Source organism: Columba livia, unplaced genomic scaffold, assembly GCF_036013475.1.
Source record: "Columba livia isolate bColLiv1 breed racing homer unplaced genomic scaffold, bColLiv1.pat.W.v2 Scaffold_712, whole genome shotgun sequence".
Classification (NCBI taxonomy): Eukaryota; Metazoa; Chordata; class Aves; order Columbiformes; family Columbidae; genus Columba; species Columba livia.
Window position 1 is genome coordinate 1 of NW_027043749.1, and position 17,097 is coordinate 17,097.

The 17,097-nt window shown below is 60.4% G+C and overlaps 1 protein-coding gene across 1 annotated transcript in view; it reads right to left on the bottom strand.

Moving 5' to 3' along the window:
- Nucleotides 1-395: 395 nt before the first annotated feature.
- HUWE1 (HECT, UBA and WWE domain containing E3 ubiquitin protein ligase 1) overlaps nucleotides 396-17,097 on the bottom strand; it is a gene marked incomplete at both ends in the record, with an annotated part of 41,817 nt that continues 25,115 nt past the window's right edge. The window contains 16 exon segments of the mRNA XM_065048352.1: nucleotides 396-555; nucleotides 1,495-1,673; nucleotides 2,279-2,510; nucleotides 6,983-7,154; nucleotides 7,895-8,028; nucleotides 8,116-8,214; nucleotides 8,317-8,392; nucleotides 8,474-8,619; nucleotides 9,002-9,168; nucleotides 10,724-10,903; nucleotides 11,707-11,918; nucleotides 12,659-12,858; nucleotides 13,273-13,339; nucleotides 13,579-13,739; nucleotides 14,407-14,577; nucleotides 16,030-16,225. Coding sequence (XP_064904424.1) covers nucleotides 396-555; nucleotides 1,495-1,673; nucleotides 2,279-2,510; nucleotides 6,983-7,154; nucleotides 7,895-8,028; nucleotides 8,116-8,214; nucleotides 8,317-8,392; nucleotides 8,474-8,619; nucleotides 9,002-9,168; nucleotides 10,724-10,903; nucleotides 11,707-11,918; nucleotides 12,659-12,858; nucleotides 13,273-13,339; nucleotides 13,579-13,739; nucleotides 14,407-14,577; nucleotides 16,030-16,225 — 2,552 coding nt within the window.

Sequence of the window (17,097 nt, forward strand, 5' to 3'; positions counted from 1 at the left end):
TACTGGGGGAGTTGTGGACATTTGGGGTTTTGGGGACATTGCGGGGGGTTTGGGGACATTCGCGGGGTTGGGGACACTGGGGGTGGCTGAGGACATTGTGGAGTTTGGGGACATTGTGGGGGGTTTGGGACACTGGGGGTGGCTAGGGACATTGTGGGGGGGTTTGGGGACACTGGGGGAGGTTTGGGACATTGGAGGAAGGTTGGGGACACTGGGGGGAGTTGGGGACATTGGGGGTTTGGGACATTGCAGGGAGGTTGGGGACATTGCGGGGAGTTGGGGACATTGGAGGGAGGTTGGGGACATTGAGGGCTTGGGGGAGGTTGGGGACATTGAGGGCTTGCGGGAGGTTTGGGGACATTGGGGGTTTGGGGACATTGTGGGGGGTTGGGGACATTGTGTGGGGGGGTTGGGGACATTGTGGGGGGGAGCTGGGGACAGGTTGGGGACGCTGGGGACACCCACCCGAGACGCAGTCGTGCATGCTCTCGGCATCCAGCACCTTGCACTCCTCGGTCCAGCGCGTCAGGGCGGTGGGGATGGACGAGAGGGTCCCTGCGGGGGACAAACAGTGAACCCAGGCGTCCGGGAGAGGGGAGGGGGAGAGCAGGGGGATGCCTTGGCCAGGCCACGCCCCCTTGGGTGAAGCCACGCCCCCGAGGGTGCAAGCAGGCTCTTAAGCCCCGCCCCACGAGTCAGGCCACACCCCCTGGACCCCAAACGCCACCCATGCTCCAACCAGGCCCCGCCTACCACCTCTCCAGCCACTTGGGATTGGGGCAGCCCCCACTGTCTCCCATGCTCCGCCCCCTTTCTCTAAGCCCCACCCCCTCTCTGCAGCCCCATCTGTGCACCCACATGGGGGGGCCCCACTTTATCCCAAGCCCTCTCCTCCCTCCCCCAAGCTTCATCCCCCCCCCCTTCAGCTCCACCCTCTCACTCTAGGCTCCTCCCCTTTTCTCCAGGCTCCACCCCCTTTGTCTAGACTCCTCCCCTTATCTCCAGGCTCCACCTCCTTTCTCTAGACTCCTCCCCATTCCTCTGGACTCCACCCCCTTTCTACACACCCCTCCCACTTCCTCCAGACCCCAACCCTTTTTCCAGGCTCCACCCCCTTCCTCTAGACCCCACCCCTTTCCCAAGGCTCCACCCCCTTCCTCTAGACCCCACCCCTTTCCCAGGCTCCACCCCCTTCCTCCAGGCTCCACCCCCTTCCTCTAGACCCCACCCCTTTCTCCAGGCTCCACCCCCTTCCTCTAGACCCCACCCCTTTCCCAAGGCTCCACCCCCTTTCTCTAGACCCCACCCCCTTCCTCCAGGCTCCACCCCCTTTCTCTAGACCCCACCCCCTTCCTCCAGGCTCCACCCCCTTCCTCCAGGTCTATCTTCTCCATCCCTGCAGCCACATGGCTTTGCAGGGGGGGGTCCCCCCACTTTCTCCCGTGCCCCGCCCTCCCCCAAGCCCCTCCCCCCGCGAGGCCCCGCCCCACGGACCCGCCTGGCTGCCGGCGCCCCCCTGCTCGTGGAAGAAATCGTCCAGCAGCTCGTCGTCCGAGCGGGCGATGATGTGAACGTCCTCGTTCCCCACCAGCAGCCGGGCCCGGCCCCGGCTCTGCAGGGGGAGGCTGCTGCTCAGCTGCAGGATGTCGGCGGCCGCCGAGGGGCCCAGCAGCCTGCGGGGACATGGGGACACTGCGGGGATCATGGGGACACTGGGGGGATCATGGTGACACTGGGGACGTGGGGACATTGCGGGGGACATGGGGACACTGGGGACGTGGGGACATTGGGGGGACATGGGGACACTGGGGGCTCTGCAGGGGGAGGCTGCTGCTCAGTTGCAGGATGTTGGCGGCCACCGAGGGGCCCAGCAGCCTGGGGGACATGGGGACATTGGGGGGACATGGGGACACCGTGGGCATTGGGGACAGGCAGACACGGGGTCATTGGGAGGGACAGCAGAGATAGGGGGACACTGCAGGGACAAGGGGACATTGGGAGGGACACCAGGTACACAGGGACACTAAGAAGAACATGGGGACATTGGGGACAAGGGGACACCAGGGGGACCTCTGGGATGTTTGGGGATTCCCAGAGGGAGTTTGGGGTCCCAGAAGAATTTGGGGGTGTCCTGGGGGGGGTCTCAAAGCAGGAAGGAGGGGCCAATGGGGATGACGCGGATCCAGGAGGTCCCAGGGACATTTGGGGTGCCCTGGGGGGGGTCTGGGGGCTCCCGGGGGGGTTTGGGGGTCCCCAGGGGGGTGTCCCCATCACTGACCTCTGCAGGATGAGGGGGGGGTTTGGCTGGCGGGCCCCCGGGTAGTGCACGTGGATGGTGTGGCCGGCGTTGGCGGTGAGTTGGCGCAGGGTGCGCTGGCTGCGCCCCCCCAGCCCCTGCGCCAGGCGGGGGGTGGCGCCTCCTGTCCCCAGCGTCACCCCCCCGTGCTCGGCGTGACGCACCAGCAGCGGGTGGCTGGCGGGGATGGTCCCCGGCGACGGCGGGATGTCGGCTGGGGGGGGAAAATGGGGGTGTCAGGGGGGAAAATGGGGGTGTGGCGGGGGGGGAACCCACTTTTCAACCCAAACGCAGCACCCGCAGAGAACGAAGATTGGGGTGCTGGGGGAGAACCCCCATCCTGACCCCCCCATACGCACCAGTGAGGTGAGAACTTGGGGTGCTGGGGGGGAACCCCTGCTTAACCTCCCCCCAAATTATGGGGACATGAGGAATTGGGGTGAGGGGGGAACCCCCCTTTTAAACCCCCCCCCCCACCCACCCAGGGAACGTGAGCTCTGGAAAGAGCAAAGATTGGGGTGCTGGGGGAGAACCCCCATCCTGACCCCCCCATAGACACCAGTGAGGTGAGAACTTGGGGTGTTGGGGGGGAGCCCCTGCTCAAGCCCCCCCAAAGTTATGAGGACATGAGGAATTGGGGTGAGGGGGGAACCCCCCTTTTAAACACCCCCCCCCCCCCCCCCCGCCCAGGGAACGTGAGCTCTGGAAAGAGTGAAAATTGGGGTGCTGGGGGTGAACCCCCATCCTGACCCCCCCATAGACACCAGTGAGGTGAGAACTTGGGGTGCTGGGGGGGAGCCCCTGCTTAAGCCCCCCTCCCAAAGTTATGGGGATATGAGGAATTGGGGTGAGGGGGGAACCCCCCTTTTAACCCCCCCCCCTCCCCCCCCCAACTAGGAAACGTGAGCTCTGGAGAGAGCAAAAATTGGGGTGCTGAGGGGTGAACCCCCATCCTGACCCCCCCATAGACACCAGTGAGGTGAGAACTTGGGGTGTTGGGGGGGAGCCCCTGCTTAAGCCCCCCCAAAGTTATGAGGACATGAGGAATTGGGGTGAGGGGGGAACCCCCCTTTTAAACCCCCCCCCCCCCCCCCCGCCCAGGGAACGTGAGCTCTGGAGAGAGCAAAGATTGGGGTGCTGGGGGGTGAACCCCCATCCTGACCCCCCCATAGACACCAGTGAGGTGAGAACTTGGGGTGTTGGGGGGAACCCCTGCTTAACCTCCCCCCAAATTATGGGGACATGAGGAATTGGGGTGAGGGGGGAACCCCCCTTTTAACCCCCCCCCCTCCCCCCCCCCAACTAGGAAACGTGAGCTCTGAGAGAGCAAAGATTGGGGTGCTGGGGGGTGAACCCCCATCCTGACCCCCCCATAGACACCAGTGAGGTGAGAACTTGGGTGTTGGGGGGGAGCCCCTGCTTAAGCCCCCCCCCCAAAGTTATGGGGATATGGGGAATTGGGGTGAGGGGGGAACCCCCCTTTTAAACCCCCCCCCCCACCCACCCAGGGAACGTGAGCTCTGGAAAGAGTGAAAATTGGGGTGCTGGGGGTGAACCCCCATCCTGACCCCCCCATAGACACCAGTGAGGTGAGAACTTGGGGTGTTGGGGGGGAACCCCTGCTCAAGCCCCCCCCAAAGTTATGAGGACATGAAGAATTGGGGTGAGGGGGGAACCCCCCTTTTAATTCCCCCCCCCAACTAAGGAACGTGAGCTCTGGAGAGAGCGAAAATTGGGGTGCTGGGGGAGAACCCCCATCCTGACCCCCCCATAGACACCAGTGAGGTGAGAACTTGGGGTGCTGGGGGGGAACCCCTGCTTAACCTCCCCCCAAAGTTATGGGGATATGAGGAATTGGGGTGAGGGGGGAACCCCCCTTTTAAACCCCCCCCCCCCCCCCCCCCCCCCGCCCAGGGAACGTGAGCTCTGGAAAGAGTGAAAATTGGGGTGCTGGGGGGTGAACCCCCATCCTGACCCCCCCATAGACACCAGTGAGGTGAGAACTTGGGGTGCTGGGGGGGAGCCCCTGCTTAAGCCCCCCCAAAGTTATGGGGATATGAGGAATTGGGGTGAGGGGGGAACCCCCCTTTTAATTCCTCCCCCCCCCCCCCAACTAGGAAACGTGAGCTCTGGAGAGAGCGAAAATTGGGGTGCTTAGGGAAGAACCCCCATCCTGACCCCCCCAAAATGATGCGGACATTCAGAACTGGGGTGCGGGGGGAACAGCAATGTAACCCCCCCCAGACCCCACTTCTTGTCTCCTCCCCCAAATCCCTCTATCCCCCCCACATTAGCTCCCCCTTTTCTTACCCATCTCCCCCCTTTTCTCTGCCTCTTTCCCGCCAAATCCCCATTTCCCCCCTTTCTTTTTGCCCCCCATTCCCATTTCCCCACTTTGCTTCACCCCTTTCCCCCCTAAATCCCCGTTTCCCCCTTTTTTTTGCCCATTTCCGCTATTTCCCCCTTTTATTCCCACGGCCTCCCTTTTTCCCATTCCCCCCTTTTTCCCCTTCCCCCTTTTTCTCCCATTTCCCCCTTTTTTTGCCCCATTTCCCCCTATTTTAGCCCCATTTCCACCTGTTTTCCCCCATTTTCCCCCATTTCCCGTGTACTGGGGCTGCCGAACACATTGTGGAACTCACTGACGAGTTTCCCATTTCCTGTTTTCCCCATTTCCGCCTGTTTTTCCCCCATTTCCCGCGTACCGGGGCTGCCGAACACATTGTGGAACTCACTGACGAGTTTCCCATTTCCTGTTTTCCCCATTTCCGCCTGTTTTTCCCCCATTTCCCCCATTTCCCGTGTACCGGGGCTGCTGAACACATTGTGGAACTCACTGACGAGTTTCCCATTTCCTGTTTTCCCCATTTCCGCCTGTTTTTCCCCCATTTCCCACGTACCGGGGCTGCCGAACACATTGTGGAACTCACTGACGAGTTTCCCATTTCCTGTTTTCCCCATTTCCACCTGTTTTTCCCCCATTTTCCCCCATTTCCCACGTACCGGGGCTGCTGAACACATTGTGGAACTCACTGACGAGTTTCCCATTTCCTGTTTTCCCCATTTCCGCTTGTTTTTCCCCCATTTTCCCCATTTCCCGCATACCGGGGCTGCTGAACACATTGTGGAACTCACTGACGAGTTTCCCATTTCCTGTTTTACCCATTTCCGCCTGTTTTTCCCCCATTTTCCCCATTTCCCGTGTACCGGGGCTGCCGAACACATTGTGGAACTCACTGACGAGTTTCCCATTTCCTGTTTTCCCCATTTCCGCCTGTTTTTCCCCCATTTCCCGCATACCGGGGCTGCCGAACACATTGTGGAACTCACTGACGAGTTTCCCATTTCCTGTTTTACCCATTTCCGCCTGTTTTTCCCCCATTTTCCCCATTTCCCGTGTACCGGGGCTGCTGAACACATTGTGGAACTCACTGACGAGTTTCCCATTTCCTGTTTTCCCCATTTCCGCCTGTTTTTCCCCCATTTCCCGCATACCGGGGCTGCCGAACACATTGTGGAACTCACTGACGAGTTTCCCATTTCCTGTTTTCCCCATTTCCGCCTGTTTTTCCCCCATTTCCCCCATTTCCCGCGTACCGGGGCTGCCGAACACATTGTGGAACTCACTGACGAGTTTCCCATTTCCTGTTTTCCCCATTTCCGCCTGTTTTTCCCCCATTTCCCCCATTTCCCGCGTACCGGGGCTGCCGAACACATTGTGGAACTCACTGACGAGTTTCCCATTTCCTGTTTTCCCCATTTCCACCTGTTTTTCCCCCATTTTCCCCCATTTCCCACGTACCGGGGCTGCTGAACACATTGTGGAACTCACTGACGAGTTTCCCATTTCCTGTTTTCCCCATTTCCGCTTGTTTTTCCCCCATTTTCCCCATTTCCCGCATACCGGGGCTGCTGAACACATTGTGGAACTCACTGACGAGTTTCCCATTTCCTGTTTTACCCATTTCCGCCTGTTTTTCCCCCATTTTCCCCATTTCCCGTGTACCGGGGCTGCTGAACACATTGTGGAACTCACTGACGAGTTTCCCATTTCCTGTTTTCCCCATTTCCGCCTGTTTTTCCCCCATTTCCCGCGTACCGGGGCTGCCGAACACATTGTGGAACTCACTGACGAGTTTCCCATTTCCTGTTTTCCCCATTTCCGCCTGTTTTTCCCCCATTTCCCGCATACCGGGGCTGCCGAACACATTGTGGAACTCACTGACGAGTTTCCCATTTCCTGTTTTCCCCATTTCCGCCTGTTTTTCCCCCATTTCCCGCGTACCGGGGCTGCTGAACACATTGTGGAACTCACTGACGAGTTTCCCATTTCCTGTTTTCCCCATTTCCACCTGTTTTTCCCCCATTTCCCCCATTTCCCGTGTACCGGGGCTGCCGAACACATTGTGGAACTCACTGACGAGTTTCCCATTTCCTGTTTTCCCCATTTCCACCTGTTTTTCCCCCATTTTCCCCCATTTCCCGCGTACCGGGGCTGCTGAACACATTGTGGAACTCACTGACGAGTTTCCCATTTCCTGTTTTCCCCATTTCCACCTGTTTTTCCCCCATTTTCCCCCATTTCCCGCGTACCGGGGCTGCCGAACACATTGTGGAACTCACTGACGAGTTTCCCATTTCCTGTTTTCCCCATTTCCACCTGTTTTTCCCCCATTTCCCGCGTACCGGGGCTGGCGAACATGTTGTCGAACTCGATGATGAGGTCGTCGTCGCGGTCGAAGCGCTCGAAGCGCACGAGGGGGGAGGCGTTCATGTCGGGATAGTCCTCGTCCAGCTCCATCTCCGAGCCTTCGTCGTCATCCTCCTCCTCCTCGCCCTCCTCCCCCTCCTCATCGTCCTGGGGGGGGGGGTCGGAGACAAAAATGGGGGGTTTGGAGCCAAAATTGGGGGGTTTTGACTCAAAAATGGGGAAACTTGACCCAAACTGGGGCACCCCAACCAGGAGAGGACCCAGGCGTCCGGGATAAGGGACTCAGGCATCCGGGTAAAGGGGACCCAGGCGTCCGGGAGAGGGGACCCAGGTGTCTGGGATAAGGGACCCAGGCATCCGAGAGAGGGGACCCAGGCGTCCGGGAGAGCGGACCCAGGTGTCTGGGAAGGGGACCCAGGCGTCCGGGATAAGGGACCCAGGCGTCCGAGAGAGGGGACCCAGGCGTCCGGGAGAGGGGACCCAGGTGTCTGGGGAGGGGACCCAGGCGTCCAGATAACGGACCCAGGCGTCCGGGATATGGGACCCAGGCGTCCGAGAGAGGGGACCTGGGTGTCCAGGGAGGGTACCCAGGCATCCAGGGAGAGGACCCAGGCGTCCGGGATAAGGGACCCAGGCATCCGGGATAGGGGACTCAGGCATCCGGGATAGGGGACCCAGGCATCCGGGATAGGGGACCCAGGCATCCGGGACAGGGGACCTAAGTGTCTGTGGAGGGGACCCAGGCATCCGAGGGGACCCAGGCATCCGGGATAAGGAAGCCAGGCGTCCGGGGAGGGCACCCAAGTGTCTGTGGAGGGGACCCAGGTGTCTGGGATAAGGGACCCAGGCATCCAGGATAAGGGACCCAGGCGTCCGGGTGTCCCCACCTGATCGTCTTCATCCTCCTCCTCCTCCTCCTCCTCCTCGTCCTGGCTGTCGTCCTCGTCCTCGTTGCTGCCGCTGCTGTCCTCCTCCTGCGTGTGCTCCTCCTCGTCCTCGGGATCCAGGATGTTCATCGAGTCTTCCAGGGGGCGACACAAGAATCCGTGGGATCTCAGCGCCCCCAAAATCCCCCCAAATCCCCCCAAAAGTCGGGGTCCCCCCCCACCTTCGCGGTTGGCCTGGAGGGTGGAAGCCTGGCTGAGGTTGGAAGGCGCCTCGTCCATCAGAACATCCTCCTGCGACTCGTCCTCGCCCGAACGACTCACTTCAAGGGGGGAGAAATAGAATTAGGGGTGCGGGGGGTCACCCCGATATTGAGGGTGGTCCATAATATCTGGGGGGACCCCAAATTTGGGGGAAAACTCACCGATAATGGTGCTGTTGCCGCTGGCGCCGTCTCTCTCCAGCAGCTCGTCGATGAGATCCTCCAGCTCGTTTTCCACCTGGTTTGGGGGTTTATTTTGGGGGGCGAGGGGGGAAATTTGGGGGTTCGGGGGTTCTTTCGGGGGGGGGGTCCCCCTGACCTGCATCTCTTGGGTGCTGAGTCCCTCGGGTTGTCCCGCCAGCACCACGGTGTCACCTTCGGCCTCGCCGTCCATGTCACCGTCGGCCGCTTCCGCCTGCGCCGCTTCCGCGTCTTCCTCGGGGGGTTCGGGGTCCCCGGGGTCCCCTTTTTATTTGGGGGGGGCAAGAGGGGGTCAATGGGGTGTCACCCACTCCCCCAAGGCAGGTGTGGGAGGAGGGGACAATGGGGATAGGGGGCGACAAAGGAGATGTGGGGGGACAGGAAGAATTGGGGGGAGCATGGGGAAAATGGGGGGGCACAAGAAATGGGGGGGCACAAGAAAGATTGGGGGGGACAGAGGGAAATAGGAGGGCACAAGAAATGGGGGGAACACAAAGCATATTGGGGGGTACAAGAGATTCTGAGGGGGGCACAAGATATTTGTGGGGGGGGCACAAGGAAAATGAGGGGGAATGAAGGGGACATGGGGGGACCCAGAGGTGTTGGGGTCTCCAGGGTGGATTTTGGGGTTCAGGGGGGTCGTTACCTCCATCGGGGGGCGCGCTGCCCCCCCCGCGGGCCCCCCCGGCCCCCTCGGTTTTGCTCTTGCTGGACGAGCCCTTGGAGCCGAAGAGGCCGCTGGGCTGGTTGACGATGCGCGACAAGGTCTCCAGCGGCTTCAGCGCCGCGTTCACCGTGTTGGCCATGTTGGGGCTGGGGGGGACAACGGGGTGTTGGGGGGGGCAACGGGGTGTTGGGGGGGGACATGGACCCCCCCCAAACCCACCGTGACCCCCAGAACCCACCATGACCCCCCAAAACCCACCATGATCTCCAGAACCCACCATGATCCCCCCAGAACCCACCATGACCCCCAGAACCCACCATGATCCCCAGAACCCACCATGACCCCCCAGAACCCACCGTGACCCCCAGAACCCACCATGATCCCCAGAACCCACCATGACCCCCCAAAACCCACCATGATCCCCAGAACCCACCATGATCCCCAAAACCCACCATGATCCCCCCAGAACCCACCATGATCCCCAGAAACCACCATGATCCCCCCAGAATCCACCATGATGCCCCAAAACCCACCATGATCCCCAAAACTCACCATGATCCCCCAGAACCCACCATGACCCCCCAACCCACCATGATCTCCAGAACCCACCATGACCCCCCAGATCCCACCATGACCCCCCAAACCCACCATGATCCCCAAAACCCACCATGATCCCCCCAGAATCCACCATGATCCCCCCAGAATCCACCATGATGCCCCAAAACCCACCATGATCCCCAAAACCCACCATGATCCCCCAGAACCCACCATGATCCCCCAGAACCCACCATGACCCCCCAACCCACCATGATCTCCAGAACCCACCATGACCCCCCAAACCCACCATGATCTCCAGAACCCACCATGATCCCTCAGAACCCACCATGACCCCCCAAACCCACCATGATCCCCCAACCCACCATGATCCCCCAAACCCACCATGACCCCCCAAACCCACCACGATCCCCAGAACCCACCGTGACCCCCCAAAACCCACCATGATCCCCATAAACCACCATGATGCCCCAGAACCCACCGTGATGCCCCAGAACCCATCGTGATCTCCAGAACCCACTGCGATCCTCAGAACCCACCATGATCCCCAGAACCCACCATGATCCCCAGAACCCACCACAAGCTCTCAAGACCACCAAGACTCTTCAAGACCCATCAAGTTGCCCCAAGACCCCTCAAGACCAACCAAGATGCCCCAAGACCCACCAAAACTCCTCGAGACCACCCAAAACCCACCAAGAGCCCCCAAGAACCCACCAGGACCCCCCAAGACCCACCACAACACATTAAGTTCTACCACAACCTCCTAAGACCCACCAAAAACCCTGAAGACCCCTCACAACCCCTCAAGACCCCCACCACAACTCCCCAAGACCCTTCAAGACCCACCACAACCTCTCAAGACCCTCCAAGACCCCTTGAAAACCCACCAGAATCCCCCAAGTCCCCTCAAGACCCCATCATGACCTGCAAGACCCCCAAGACCCAACACAACCCCTCAAGACTCTCCAAGACCCACCACAACCCCCCAAGATCCACCAAGACCTTCAAGACCCAACATGACCCCCCCAAGATCCATCAAGAACCACCAAGACCTTCAAGACCCACCATGATGCCCCAAGACACACCACAACCTCTCAAGCCCCCCCAAAGAGAGTGGACCCAGGCGTCCGGGGTGGGCGGTACCTGGAGAGGTCGAGGCTGTGGGGCACCCTGGCCAGGTCGTTGACCAAGCCCTTCTTGAGGAAGAGGCGGATGATGTTGTTCATGCCGTTGTGCTGGGGTTTGGTGGCGCTGCTGTAGAAGCTGGAGGTGGACGGGCAGGACTCCATGATGGTGCTGATGATGCACATGACGGCCTGGAGCCTGGCGGTGGGACAAACGGACGTGTCACAACCCATGGAGGACACCTGGACCTCATGAGGGCATCTCAGCCTCATGGAGAACATCTCACCCCCGTGAAGAACATTTCACCCCCGTGAGGGACGTCTCAGCGTTATGGAGAATATCTCAACCGCACAAGGGACATCTTAACCCCGTGAGAGACATCTCAACCCCATGAGGAACATCTCAGCTCCATAAGGGACATCTCAACCCCATGGAGAACATCTCAACCTTGTGAGGGACATCTCAACCCCATGAGGGACATCTCAACCCTGTGAGACACATCTCAACCCCATGAGGAACATCTCAGCTCCATAAGGGACATCTCAACCTTGTGAGGGACATCTCAACCTTGTGAGGGACATCTCAACCCCGTGAGGGACATCTCAAGCCCATGAGGAACATCTCAACACCATAAGAGACATCTCAAACACCCGAGGAACATCTCAACCCCATGAGGAACATTCCAACCTCGTGAGGGACACCTCAACCCCATGGAGAACATCTCAACCTCGTGAGGAACGTCTCAACCCCGTGAGGAACGTCTCAACCCCATGAGGGACATCTCAACACCATAAGGGACATCTCAACCTCATGAGGAACAACTCAACCCTTTGGAGAACATCTCAACCTCATGAGGGACGTCTCAGCCCCGTGAGGAACACCTCCACCCCGTGAGGAACACCTCAAGCCCACGAAGAACGTCTCACCCCCACGGAGGCCACCTCAACCCCCCGAGTGTTTTCCGAGGCCACCAGTGGCCGGGCCGTCCCCGTGTCCCCTACCTGGCGTGCTTCTCGGTGCTCTCGGCCATGGCCAGAGCGCGGCCCAGCGCCGCCTTCACCTCGTTGACCAAGGCCACCTGGGCATCGGTGCCGGAGCCAGCGGCCGCCAGGCTGGCCAGGAAGAGCCGGGCCAGTGCCGGCGTGTCCTTGTCCTCGCTGGTCCCCGTGTGGGGCAGCAGGTGGTCCAGGACGAAGGCCAGAACGCTGCAGTCCTGGGGACAAGGGACAATGAGGGGACATGGGGACAACAGGGGGTCAGACACATCAAAACAGCCCCGAGTTGTCCTGTTCCTGAGGTGGGGGGTTGGGGACACGGGGGGACAAAGGGATGGGGGGTGATGGGACATGGAGGGAGGTGGTGATGGGGACACGGTTGTTGGGTGACAAGGGACACCAGTATGGGGGGACACCAGTATGGGGGGGACAGGAGGCACCAGCATAGGAGGGGACACCAGTATGGGGGGGACACTAGTATGGCGGGGACAGGAGACATCAGCATAGGGGGGGACACCAGTATGGGGGGACACCAGTATGAAGGGGACAGGAGACATCAGCATAGGGGGGGACACCAGTATGGGGGGACACCAGCATGGGGGGGACAGGGGACACCAGTACATGGGGTAACAGGGACTCTCAGGTGACCCCATCACACCAGGCAACAGGGACCCTGGGGTGACAAAGGGTGACAAACCCCCACTGTCCCCCCACAACCCCTCAAAACTGCCTTTGCAACATCCCTGGGGGCTCCCCCTCGGTGTCACCAATGTCCCCAAGTGTTCCTGTCCCCTCCTCAATACACCAGGTGACACCACACCTCAACCTGTGGGGTGACAACCCCCCAACTGTCCCCCTCCGACTCCCCAAAAATGCCCCCGCGGTGTCCCTGGGGGGCCTCCCCTTGGCACCACCCATGTCCCCACGTGTCCCCAAGTGTCCCCAGTGTCATTGTCACCTCCTTGATGAGCTCGGACTGTCCCACGGAGTAGCTGTAGTTGGCGATGAGGCTGGCGATGCCCACGTAGGAGCGCACCAGTTCGGCCAGTAAGCGCAGGATACTGGAGGTGGGGAGGAGGGGACGGGTGGCCTTGGCCCGGGGACGCTCGTCCCCACGCTCCCCGTCCTTCTCCTTCCGCCCCTCCCCGGGGCTGCCACCTGCAGGGGACACGGTGGGGACATGAGGGGACATCGTGGGGACATTGGGGATGGGGACATTAGGAGGTTCAGGGGAACATCGGGGGGCTCAAGGATGTGGAGGGGACATTTAGGAAACACTGAGGGACTTGGGGACCTGAAAGGGACATCAGGGGATTGGGGACACTGAGGAGCTCAGGGACATCAAAATATTTGCGGGGAGTGGAGGGGACGTGGGGGGCTAAAGGACACAAAGGAGATTGTGAAAAGCTTTGGGGACACAGAAGGGACGTTGAAGGTCTTGGGGACAGGGAAGGGATGTTGTAGGGCCCTGGCGACAGGAAGGGGACCCCGAGGGGACGTTTGGGGGTTCAGAGGCAGAAAGGGGACATTGGAGGGGGACAACAATGGGACATTGGGGGGAAACGCCGCTACCTTCTCCCTGGGGGGTCCCCGAGGGTGGCGTCTCTGCGGTGGCTCCGTCAGCACCAAAAACCTGGGTCTGTGGGGCCAGGGGGGGGACATCAGAGCTGGGGGGGCCCCCCAAAACCCCCCATGAACCTCCCTGCACCCCAAAAACCCCACACACACCCCAAAAATCCCCCCCTTCCCCAAGCCTCCTTTCCCCCTCAGCACCCCATATCCCTCCCAGCAGCCCAAAAATCCCCCCTTGAACCCCTCAAATCCCCCCCCGGCACCCCAAAAATCCCCCCTTGAACCCCCCAATTCCCCCCTCCGAACCCCAAAACCCCCACGGACGTTGATGGCGAAGCCGGCGGGGGGGTCGAAGTCAGGGGGCGGCCGCGTGAGGCTGCGGTACTGCTGGTACATGTCGTCCCCGATGTCGGACAGGAGCTGGCTCACCTCGGGGGGGGCGGTGGTTTTGGGGTCCCCCTTGTCACCTTTTGGGGGAGGAAAAGCAGCTAAATAAGGGAAGGCGCCTCTAAAGAAAGGATTGGGGGACACACCCCCGGCAAAGAAAGGGCTTGGGGACACCACAAAATTATCACAGTGTGGGGGGGGTGTCCTGCTGGGGACACCCCAGTTCTAGACACCAGGTCTACCCAATTCTGGGGACATGCCAGTTCTAGACACCAGGTCTACCCCAATTCTGGGGACACCCCAGTTCTAGACACCAGGTCTACCCCAATTCTGGGGACATGCCAGTTCTAGACACCAGGTCTACCCCAATTTGGGGACACCCCAGTTCTAGACACCAGGTCTACCCCAATTCTGGGGACACCCCAGTTCTGGACACCAGGTCTACCCCAATTCTGGGGACATACCACTTGTGCGGGGGGACATCCCATTTGTGGGGGGGATATCCCATCTGGGGGGGGGACATCCCATTTCTAGGGGGTCATCCCATTTTCGGGGGGGACATCCCACTCTTGTGAGGGGCACCCCAGTATCCCCCTCCACCATGTGCATGCCACTCCCTGGGGGCACCCCAATTCACACCCCCCAACACAAGAGCACCCCGATTTTCCTCACTGCTCCCAAACTCCCCCAGGGGAAAGGGGGGTTAATTCCCACGGGGGACCCCCCCAAAAGAACCAAGCGGGGTACCCTCATCGGGGGGGGCGTGGTAGGCGGCCAGAGCGTTGAGCATGTCGTAGATCACGTCCTTGATGGGGTCGGGGATGGGGGGCAGCGGCGACGGCTTCACCGGCGTCGTCTTCACCAGCTGCACCGCGTTGGGGCCCTTGATGCGCAGGTTCTCAAACTCCTCGTCCGACGCTGGGGGGGGCGGGAAAAAAGGGGCGGTCAGGAGGTCCCCAAAAGTTTTGGGGGGTGGCCTGTGTCACCCTATAAAGAGTTTGTGGGTGCTGGAGGTGTAGGGACGCGTTTTGGGGCTAAAGAACGTGGTTTTGGAGCCCTGATGCACGGGTTGGCAAAATATCTTGTTTGAAGCTGGTGGGGGGGTGAAAAATGGGGGGATCAGGGGTCCCCAAGGATGTGGGGGACCCCCCTGTGTCACCCCATAAAGGGTTTGTGGGTGCCAGAGCTGTACGGACCCATATTTTGGGGCTAAAGGGACCCCTGGGACGCATATTTGGGGGGTAAAGGGACCTCTAAACCCCTATTTTTTGGTCAGGAGGATCCCTGGGACCCCAATTTGAAGCCTCAAGCCCCCTTGGGACCCCAGTTTGGAGTTACAGGGACTGCTGGGACCCCAGTTTGGAGCCACAAGCCCCCCCAGAATCCCCATTTGGAGCTCAGGGACCCCAATCTGAAGCCCAAATCCCCCCTAGAACCCCATTTTGTGGCTATAGGGACCCCAGTTTGGAGCTCAGGGACCCCAATCTGAAGCCCAAATCCCCCCTAGAACCCCATTTTGGGGCTACAGGGACCCTAGTCTGGCTCTCAAGGACCCCAATCTGAAGCCCAAATCCCCCCTTGAACCCCATTTTGGGGCTATAGGGACCCCAGTTTGGAGCTCAGGGACCCCAATCTGAAGCCAAAATCCCCCCTTGAACCCCATTTTGGGGCTACAAGGACCCTAGTTTGGCTCTCAGGGACCCCAATTTGAAGCCCAAATTCCCCCTTGAACCCCATTTTGGGGCTACAGGGACCCTAGTTTGGCTCTCAGGGACCCCAATTTGAAGCCCAAATCCCCCTGAGAAGCCCATTTTGGGGCTCTAAGGACCCCAATCTGAAGCCCAAATCCCCCCTTGAACCCCATTTTGGGGCTCTAAGGACCCCAATCTAAAGCCCAAATCCCCCCTTGAACCCCATTTTGGGGCTACAGGGACCCCAGTTTGGCTCTCAGGGACCCCAATTTGAAGCCCAAATCCCCCGAGAACCCCATTATGGGGCTCTAAGGACCCCAATTTGAAGCCCAAATCCCCCCTGGAGCCCCATTTTGGGGCTCTAAGGACCCCAATCTAAAGCCCAAATCGCCCCTTGAAGCCCATTTTGGGGCTATAGGGACCCTAGTCTGGCTCTCAAGGACCCCAATCTGAAGCCCAAATCCCCCCTTGAACCCCATTTTGGGACTACAGGGACCCCAGTTTGGCTCTCAGGGACCCCAATTTGAAGCCCAAATCCCCCCTGGAGCCCCATTTTGGGGCTCTAAGGACCCCAATCTGAAGCCCAAATCCCCCCTGGAGCCTCATTTTGGAGGCGCAGGGACCCCCCCATGCCACCCTGCTCCGGATCCGCGTCCCCGCCGCGTCCCCCCCGTCTCACCGGTGCCGGAGCCGCGGGGGGCGGGCAGGGCGATGCGCACGCAGGCCGTGGCCACCTCGGTGAAGAGCTGGGGGCTGCGGCAGGCGGCGGGGCCCAGCACCCGCAGGATGTAGTTGATCTCGCGGGACCCCAGACTCCCCGAAACCACCCCCGACGTGGTGCTGCCCGCCCCGCTGGTGGCCGCCGAACGCACCACCTGGGGACACGGGGACGGTGAGGGGACCCACACCGGACCTGCGAGCCCGATGGTCCCCATCCCAGTGTCCCTTTGTCCCCAGTGTCCCCTTGTCCCCTGAATCCTGATCTCCTCCACCCCAGTGTCCCCCAGATGCCCAATTCCCCGATCCCCTTGTCCCCAACCCCTCAATTCCATGATTCTCTTGTCCCCAGTGCACTCAGCTCCCCAACTCCATGATCCCCTTGTCCCCAGCCCCTCAACTCCCCCACCCCTTTGTCCCCAACATCCCCTTGTCCCCAACCCTTCCACTCCATAACCCCTTGTCCCCAATTCCATGATCCCCTTGTTCCCAACTTCTCCACTCCATAATCCCCTTGTTCCAAACCCCTCAAGTCCGTGATCCCCGTGTCCCCAACCCCTCTGCTCCATGATCTCCTTGTCCCCAACCCCTCCGCTCCATGATCCCCTTGTCCCCAATTCCTCCATCCCCTTGTCACCAACTCCATGATCCCCTTGTCCCCAACCCTTTGATCCATGATCTCGTTGTCCCCAACCCCTCCACCCCATGATCCCCTTGTCCCCAACCCTTTGATCCATGATCTCCTTGTCCCCAACCCCTCCACTCCATGATCCCCTTGTCCCCAATTCCTCCATCCCCTTGTCCCCAACTCCATGATCCATCCCCTTGTCCCCAAACCCCTCTGCTCCACGATCCCCTTGTCCCTAATCCCTCTACTCCATGATCTCCTTGTCCCCAACCCCTCCACCCCATGATCCCCGTGTCCCCAACCCCTCCACTCCATGATCCCCGTGTCCCCAACCCTTTGATCCATGATCTCCTTGTCCCCAACCCCTCCACTCCATGATCCCCTTGTCCCCAATTCCTCCAT